The sequence below is a fragment of the Nestor notabilis genome, unplaced genomic scaffold, assembly GCF_000696875.1.
Source record: "Nestor notabilis isolate BGI_N333 unplaced genomic scaffold, ASM69687v1 scaffold1750, whole genome shotgun sequence".
Lineage (NCBI taxonomy): Eukaryota > Metazoa > Chordata > Aves > Psittaciformes > Psittacidae > Nestor > Nestor notabilis.
In genome coordinates, this window is record NW_009912281.1 from 14,461 (window position 1) to 23,872 (window position 9,412).

General features: G+C 39.0%; 1 protein-coding gene across 1 annotated transcript in view; it reads left to right on the forward strand.

The window, feature by feature from the left end:
• LOC104408916 (putative N-acetylated-alpha-linked acidic dipeptidase) overlaps positions 1-9,412 on the forward strand; it is a 27,754-nt gene that overhangs the window by 13,368 nt on the left and 4,974 nt on the right. Inside the window, exons 8-14 of the mRNA XM_010018660.1 lie at positions 1,319-1,417; positions 2,492-2,577; positions 3,570-3,689; positions 5,616-5,698; positions 5,978-6,041; positions 6,727-6,794; positions 8,810-8,901. Coding sequence (XP_010016962.1) covers positions 1,319-1,417; positions 2,492-2,577; positions 3,570-3,689; positions 5,616-5,698; positions 5,978-6,041; positions 6,727-6,794; positions 8,810-8,901 — 612 coding nt within the window. The remainder of the gene's footprint in view (positions 1-1,318; positions 1,418-2,491; positions 2,578-3,569; positions 3,690-5,615; positions 5,699-5,977; positions 6,042-6,726; positions 6,795-8,809; positions 8,902-9,412) is intronic.

Sequence of the window (9,412 nt, forward strand, 5' to 3'; positions counted from 1 at the left end):
AGGGCGGGAGCACCTCCCATATGAAGACAGGCTGAGAAAGTTGGGGCTGTTCAGCCTGGAGAAGAGAAGACTCTGTGAAGACCTCAGAGCAGCCTCCCAGTATCTGAAGGTGGCCTATAAGGATGTTGGGAGGGGACCTTTCATTAGGGGCTGTAGTGATAGGACAAGGGGTGATGGGCTTAAAATAAACTGGAACAAGTTGCCCAAGGAAGTACTGAATGCTCCAACCCTGGCAGTGTTCAAGGCCAGGTTGGACAGCCCTGGATGACGTGGTCTAGTGTGAGGTGTCCCTGCCCATGGCAGAGGAGTTGGAATTAGATGATCTTAAGGTCCTTTTCAACCCAAACCATTCTGTGATTCTATGTAGCTACATATTTCTCTTCAAGAAGTTTTAAATAATTCTAGAACTTGGTTTTAATAGTTATGTATGAAATCTAAATCCTCTAAAATACTGGGTCCTTGCTTTCACTTCTGTCTTGAGAAGTCATAACTTCTAGTTATTCCTACTATCGTATTTTTATATAAAAAATTTACTGAGAACTTGAAGACATGCTGAAGTGTTTGTGGAATAAAGCTTGATTGAAATATTCATTTACAGTAAAGGGCATGCTTTCATTTATAATAAATATATTTTGCCTAATAAGAATCAGAACATCCAGCATACTTTAAAGTATTTTCTAAATCTCTCTCACATGTTCATGTCAAAACTATCCTTTAGAATAGGTGAATAAGTACAGATTATTGTGAGCCACTGAATTACTGCTTTTCCTGTTGTGGTAAATGAGAAAAAACATCTCAACTTCGACAATGGAACAAGAAAAGGTGACTGGGACTGATTGTATTTCTCCAGTTTCAGACATCTTTGAAACACATAACTCTGTCTATGCTACCAGATTAAACAGTGTTCAGGGACAGGCACTGGATAACTGCCTGAGCTGTTAAACTGTTAGAATGGTCCAAGTTACTCCCTGTTAATTCAAATGCAAATGAAGTTCACTCAAAGTTCCAGGGACCATTTACAGGAGACAATTTGTATGCAAAATCTTTGGAGGCCAACTCTGTTTTCCAGGATAGCTGTAGGCTATTCCAAGCTAATCTCAGTGCCCAGGACTATTCCTCTATGTTAATTTACTAGTATTAATAGAGCTGGAAGGCCAGATCATTCTCCTATAGAAGCTTGTAGTATAAAACAGAGACTATCGTTGTGGACTGTGGGTGCATGGGACCTAACAAAGTGCAGCTCATGGTTTCTCATTTGTCTTTGGTGCTATTTTAAGATGTCTGTAACTAATAATGATTTTTTTTTTCCCCATAATAGTAATATGGGAGGATATTCACCACCACATAGTAGCTGGAAAGGAAATTTGAATGTATCTTACAACGTCGGCCCTGGTTTCACAACAGATTATTCTACAAGGTCAGTTTTGTTTCATAAGGAAAGTGTGCTTGGGATCAGGAAAGACAGGTGGAGCAATAGAATTTGACCAAAGGTAGAGCAGTGGGGGTTGTTTGTATCATTCCTCTGATTATGACCATTTCCTAGGCTGAAATGCGTTCAGTGCAAAGCCTCAGTAGATTGACATCTCGATATGATAGATATGACAGAATTGCTTTATTTTCCAGCTAGTCTTGAACCAATTTCCTTTGAAAAGCCTTTGACAAACTATTTGATGAGACTGATTATTTTTTTGAGAACTGCATTTGTTTGTTGTCTTTTTTAAATTCATGCAGTTCCAGCTTCTGGTCTTGCCTATTACCTTATGTAAAGAGTATTAACCTAGAAGTCAAGTTTTCCAGAAAAAAAGCTTTACCTACAATGTCATTTTTTATTGCTTCAGATTGTTTTAAAACTGATTTAGTAATTACAGTTGAGGACAAAAGCCCAGGTGTTTCAATACTGGCTGACTTACTGTACTGACTTCATATGAACCAGTTGACCTTTTCTGTATGTCTTAGTTGTGCCACATGAAAAAATCTTCCTGAAAAATACATAAAGACCCTTGAGGATGAATTGCTGCACCTCCAGCTGTGTTGCCGATAAACAAAGTCTGTTAATGCAACTCAGCTGGTCTGATTTTCTGCTGCCTGAAGTGCCATGTCAGTATTGACTGTGCTGGAGTCAGTTCTGATTTAAACCAACCTCTAAAACTATTTACCTTCGTAACATTAGATGGTTTTCATTTCTCTTTCACTCTTCCATATTTAAAAATTAGCTGCTAGCAAAATATCTTTGATTCAGAGTTCTGAGCCTGTTACCAGTGTAAATCTTGGCATAAGTAACAGTACTTACAAGGGCTAAATATTGTTCTCAATTGCACAAAGATAAATCCAGAAAAAAAAATATACTGAAATATTTTCAGATTTAGTTTGGCTTAATGGAGGGTAAAATGGTCCTGTTACAATTTATATTGTACACTTTTGAAAGGTGTTGAGATGTTTCTTTGTCTAATCTGCTGGATTTTCTCCTTGGATTTTCTTCCCAATACACTAGAAAGGTGAAAATGCACATTCATAGCAACAATGAAGTAAGAAGGATTTACAATGTGATCGGTGTCATCAGAGGCACAGTGGAACCAGGTAAAGTCATTTGTCATCAGTGTAATGTGAACCTGCAGTGACCTTTACATGTACTTTATAGTTACAAGGGAGAAAAGAGGAATATAGTTTTCTCTGAAATATTGCACTACATGATCACTGGTGTTGAAATATTTATTGCACCAGCTTTCATATGGTTCAGACTATGTCAGCAGTTTCACTGTAAGTGCTGATTTTAAGTGGGAGTCATAACCAAGACAAGTATTTGTCTTCAGGCAAATAATTTTGCAACTGAAAGAATGTTCTTAAGTGATACTCTTCCCTACTAACATGGGATTTTGCATTCCATCTGAAGACATCATATCCACCACTATTGACTTTTTGTCTGTCTTGATTTCTTGTAACCAGTGGGATTTTACACTCTAAATACAGCTCTGTAGACATCCTAGAATGATGGTAACATCATTTAACCTGTAACTGCAGGACTTCCCTGTTGCCTGAAGCACAACTGTTAACCAGATTATAGTAGCGCAGAGATCTAGTCTGATATTAATAATCACATCACTGTCATGATTTGGACAACCCTTTTTGTGATTGACTGTAGGTATATTCAGAGAAATACTGCATTCAGCACGCCTAAATGTTGCGAGTTGGCGTGCTGTACAGATATAATTAGTGGATCAGCTTTACCATGAAACACACTATTGTAAAATATGGAAAGATGCTTCTATCTTTAGAGGAAAGCTGCAGTATTTCTAATAATATAGGTAATATTATGGAATTTAAGAGGGTTTAAGTCTTATGGGATCGAGTTACTGTGACAAATTCTTTAGCACTGGCTGAAAATGCAGAAGAATGTCTTTGGAGATTTAGAAGATTTAATGTTTTTTGCCTTTCTATCAATCATGTAAATTACAAACTATTCAGCTTTGCTGCCTGATACCTGCACAGAAAATTAGAAATTGCTTCAAATTAATATCTCTGTGGTAGGAAAAAAGTTCTTCTAAGTAAACCTCTGTAATGAATTTCTCTAGACAGATATGTCATCCTGGGAGGTCACCGTGACTCATGGGTATTTGGTGGCATTGATCCTCAGAGTGGAGCAGCTGTGGTTCACGAGATTGTGAGGAGCTTTGGGAAACTGAAAGGGAAAGGTAATGTAATGAAAGAGTAAAGCACACCAAAGCCACTGCTCTTAGCAGTACAGCAATACCCACTGGTTTCTCTGGGATTTAAGTATATGCTTAAAAGTAAACATGTGTATCTTACTGATCTCTCAAATAAGCACACTGCTTTCCAGCTGTTAACTAGTTCCAGTTACAGCCTTGGTGTGTGTGAGGTACTTCTACTCAAGAGGAAGTACACCTACACCTAAAGGAAAACAAAACACAAAAAGAGGGGTACTGAAGTAAATAAGACATTTAGGTACAAATAATTACTTTGTATTTGAGGCTGGTCAGATATTTCAGTGGTCCTGTAAAATTGATACCTTGGTGAACTAATCAGGGCTTCATCAGGGCAAAATCAAGAGCCTTCTCAGCACTTGACCATAGTCTGGAGACAGACCCAAGAATAAATAAAGCATCTGTGTAATCATAGAATCACAGACTGGTTTGGGATGAAGGAACCTTAACGCTCATCCAGTTCCAACCCCCTGCCAAGGGACACTTTCCAACAGACCAGGTTGCTCCAAGCCCCATCCAGCCTGGCCCTGAACACTGCCAGGGATGGGGCAGCCACATCTTCTCTGGGCAACGTGCCAGGGCCTCGCCACCCTCACAGGGAAGAATTTCTTCCAAATGTCTAATCTAGATCTACTCCCTTACTGGTTAAAGCCATTCCCCCTTGTCCTGTCCCTATATTCCCTTGTCAAAAGTCCCTCTCCAGATTTCTTGTAGGCACTGGAAGCTGCTCTAAGGCAGCCTTTTCTTCTCCAGGCTGAACAACCAAAGCTCCCTCAGCCTGTTTCCATAGCAGAGGTGCTCCAAACCTCTGAGCATCTTTGTGGCCTCCTCTGGATTCACTCAGGCGTGTCCACATACTTCTTATGTCAGAGGCCTCAGAGCTGAACACAGGACTGCAGGTGGGGTCTCATGAGAGTGGAGTAGAGAGGTAGAATCACCACTCTCAACCTGCTTCTCACACTCCTTTTGATGCAGCCAGGAAATGGTTTGCAGAGAATGAGCTATGCGAACATAGTAGGAGGTAATGGTTAAAAATACCTCATGCCTAGTTACATTAGAATAGGAACAAATGTCAACTTTACCAAGTTTCTGCTGCTGTCAGAGCAAATGCTTTCTACCTATATGACATCCCATGGAAAGAAGCTCTGACATAACTCAAATGCAGTGCTAGAGGAGCTTCTTTGCTTCCCATTACACTTAAAACCTGTTGACATTTAATTTCCGTTCCATTCCCCCTGATTATTGGATATCAAGGGTATCAGGGAAAACTGATAAGGGGGAAGCAAAAGATGAAAGGGTTCCAATAGCCTAAGAGAAAACTTTGGGCAGAAATATAGAGGTAGGCAGTTCCATTTGGCCTGGGTTAAAATTGAATACAGAACTTCAAGTGAAAGATCTTTGGTTTGAAGTCAAAGTTACAGGGAATTCCTTAGCTTTTGAAATCTAGCATTTGGGAGACAGAAATTCAGTAATAGACACAGACATGCCAAACACTTTCCTGTCAAGGTAGACACTGGTATACAACGTGTACTAAATTGAACGGAGCAAAAAGAGTGGAGAAGCTTTCTTTCAAGAATTTGTGCACAAGCAGAGTATTTTTCCTTGTTCAGAGGTTTAAATTCTAGAACATTTTCTTGCAGTTACTACTGAGGGAAGAAAAAGAATACATTATTTGGCACAAAACTGAAGTAGAACTAAGATTGCTATGAAATTAGAAAACAATTATTAGATTAGGTTAGTGAAGAAGTTGGTGTTGAGATTCTTTAAACAAACTTCTTTCCTCACAGATCAGGATAAAATATGAGCTCCCCAATAATGACTTTGTTTTCAGGTTAGTTACCATATAACAAGCAGTCTTTATTTCTGTAGTATGGTTTTCATGTTTTTTTATTGCAGGGTGGAGGCCAAGGAGAACAGTGATATTTGCAAGCTGGGATGCAGAGGAATTTGGTTTGTTTGGATCGACAGAATGGGCTGAGGTAAACCAAAAGTGTTCAAAGAGGAATACACACAGTGTCAGATCTTGGAGAAATCTATACTAGAAAGCAGCACTTCTTCCCTCCTTTCCTTTCTTCTTCCCTCCCTCTCCCTTTCTCTTTCTCCCTCTCCCTTAAGTTTCCTTTTGAACTACTAAGAATATATGGCTCCTTGCAGTGTATTATGTCTTTCCCTGAAATAGTTGTTACTTCTGTGGATGGGAAAATTGTTCTGAGGAAAAGCAGCTCATCAGCATTTTCTTCCTCTTTTCCTTCTCATAGGAGAATGCCAAAGTATTGCAAGCTCGGGGAGTGGCTTATATCAATGCAGATTCCTCCATCGAAGGTACATAGTTTTTGGTTGTCTTCTGCAGGAATAGTGATGGTATGTACGGATGACTGGGAGGCATTTTAGCTTGGACATAGATCCAGAAGAGCTTCAGTGTGGTAATATTTTTGCATTAGTTTGGGAGTAGATGCAGCAGGAAACTGTGACCCAGAATCATAGAGTATCCTTCACATATTCCTGTCACTTCAGTGAAGAAGTCCCTTACAGTAGCTACACTATTTGGGAAGCCATGGGGAGGGACAAGAAGTGTTGTGCCCTGTCAGCAGTTCTATGGCAATTCTTTAGAGTCAGCTTCTCCTATTATAATGTGTGTAATAAATATAGGGATGAAGAAAAGCTCTTAAGGGTTGTTTCAAAAGCTGGGCTGTAATTCATGCTAACCAATAGAAATGCACTGAGAAGATCACAGGAGAACTCTTCAACAGGTAGAATCAGCTTGTTCCTTCTAGAGAACGTAGCTCTCTAGTCCCTTGCTTATTAACAGATAATGGCACGAGGTTTCAGCTCAGTAGAACTTGTTTCCAACCCCCAAGGGGCAGGGACACCTTTCACTAGACCAGGTTGCTCAAAGCCCCATCCAGCCTAGCCTTGAACAGTTCCAGGGAATAAACAAATATATTTGAATATATATATCCCTTTGAATAGAAATATCTTCAAATAAATAGTTTTTCCTGTTTTTCAGGAAACTACACACTGCGAGTGGATTGCACACCACTGATGTACAGACTGGTGTACAGTCTGACTAAAGAGGTAATAGCACTTGAAATTTTTAGCCAGCATGTTCTGTGCTCGCTTACTGGATGTGGCTCTGTATATAACATATGGTGTCTGGTGTTTCTTTTCTGACTGCAGTACCCCTTTTAAGTCAATAACCAAGTAACATGAGCTTTTTCCCAGGAGTGGCAAAGGGATTTCAAGCTTATGCCTTTACATTATTCAGGATAAGGTGATTTTCCTCTCCACCTGTGAAAGTACTCTGTATAAGAACAAAAGAATAAAAGAAAGCTGTGAGCTAGAGGACAGAAACAAACCCAAACCTGGCTGCCCAGTTCAACTGCTTGGGTGGCCATGGTTGGGGGAGACTCTGACTCCCTTTAGGCAGGGGAAGATTTAGGCTTGCTCCAGTGTTGTTTTCAGCATGATGTGACAGGTTTGGTCAGTGCATTCAGCTTCAGTGTACACTGTTCAATATTCAGTGGTTGTGACCATGATGCTCACATACATATTTCTGTGGCAAACAAACTTAAAAGGTAGGGACCTTTCTCAGGAAATAGCCTCACCATCTTCTATGTCAGATGTTCCTTGCTTTTAGAGTAGGTCTTACAGCACTGAGGGTTTTTATTTATTTATTTTTTCTTCTGTTCATTCTGTATTAAAGAGTGAACATTTAATTAGTCTTCTTTGTGTATGTTTTGTATACATCTATAATGTACCTTCAACTACTGTATGTATTCCATGAATCTACTATATCTGTCTTCATCTGCTGTGTATATATTCAGTCAAAAGTCTTTTCCAGGGTTGATAATTTGTTCTCTTCTGGAAGGTGGCAGTAGACTGGTACAAAAGTCAAAGAAATGTAGTAATTCAGTGTAACCGTTTTCTGGCAACTGAAAGCCAAATAAATTTTAACTCTCTTAAAATAATTAAATAAATAAAACAAAAAAAGATAAAGCTATTTCTGTCCTGCACTGCAGAAGAGCTGATCACTTGCAGTTCCCATGCTGAGTGCAGGTGTTCAGAACATTCACAAAATCAGGTCAGGAGAGTCTCAGTTTGGACACCAAAAGCCACCCTTAAAAAACGTTGACCTAAATACCAGTAAACACGGTTGTGTAACCCTTTCTGGAGCTGGGAAGCAGCAACAAAGGCTAATGAATGCATGTTGGTAGCTGATGTCTGAAGAGAATGCTGATCAGGAAGCAGGTCCGTGTGATCACATCCAAAATTAATCTGTGGCAAAAGGAGTTTACACTATTAACTCTGTTCTATGAACAATTAACTTCATGACCAAAACCCAAAATGTATTAGTTTTACTTTGATTCCTATTGTGGAATTCTTGGATAGTAGATACAAATATTAATAGTAGAATAGATATTAATAAACTTTAATAGATTATAGATAATAGATATTCATAAAATTTAATGGATTGTAGATAATAAAACCTCAGCAGTCCCCCAGTATAATGGAAAGATGAAAAAATAATGTTTAAGCTGCTCAGTAATCTGCAAAGTAGTGAGAGTGACAGGAATGAACTTTATGATGATCATTATTTGTATACCTCTGTAGCAGCTATGGTGACATAAACACCCAGTACACTTTGCCCTTCTAAGATTACTTCTGCATCCATGAGAATAATTTTTGTGAACTAAAACAAGGTAGGAACAATTTTGAATTAAGCCAAGACAAAACTGGAATTTCCTGTCAAAGTGAAAGTAAGTTTTGGTTTTGTGAGTGATTTCTGTGTTGAATATTGAAATTAAATTGCTTAAAATCTCATAAAGAAATAATCGGATTGAAATTATTGACTCTCAATGTTTTACTTTCACTGTGTTTTCTTCCATCTAAAATGTTCTATTTTCAACAAATAAACAAATGCTAAGCATTTGAAATATTAAAGTGGAAGTGCAGGAAGGTTGAAGGACTTGAGACCATGACTTATTCACTGCCCTGAGCCATAGGCTTTACATGATGACAGCTTGTATATGTGTTGCTTGGTAACATTTAAAATTGTACCCTTTGTCTTTTTTTACCATACGTTTTTCTAGATACCAAGTCCTGATGAGGGGTTTGAAGGAAAATCTCTTTATGAGAGCTGGTATAAAAAGAATCCATCAAGAGAATATAAAGAGGTCCCGAGGTCAGTGGCAAAAGAAACTAAACAATATACCAAAAGTTGTTATAGCTTGTAGAGTTGGGTTTTATAGAAATACCCACTTCAAAGGCTGAGCACCTGAAAGAAATGGTGTGGTTCTCAGCTGTTACAAATTGCAAAGTTTTATTGATTGCAGCTGATACAATTGTACAACAGGTTTGTGAACCTTTGCAGCATTACTGCTTTATATAGGAAAAGTGTTCCTGTAGTTTGTAGACATTTAGACAAACAAGGGTAGTACGCACAAGCCAGTGGCAGGCACACAAGATGCTGACACAGCAGCATTCCCTTGCACTTAATTTCAGTCTCCTGGAAGGCTGCTGAGTTTGGGTGGCTGGGGACCACGCCAAACAGGAATTTACAACACTGTCCTTTGAATTTACCAGAGTTTCTCTATGGAATCTCAAAGACTGATTGTATTCCATGGAGCCACGCTGGTACTGTTGTGAACTCTCTGAGCTGGGAGTTTGGGATAGTGGAAGTTCAGCCGGAGGAA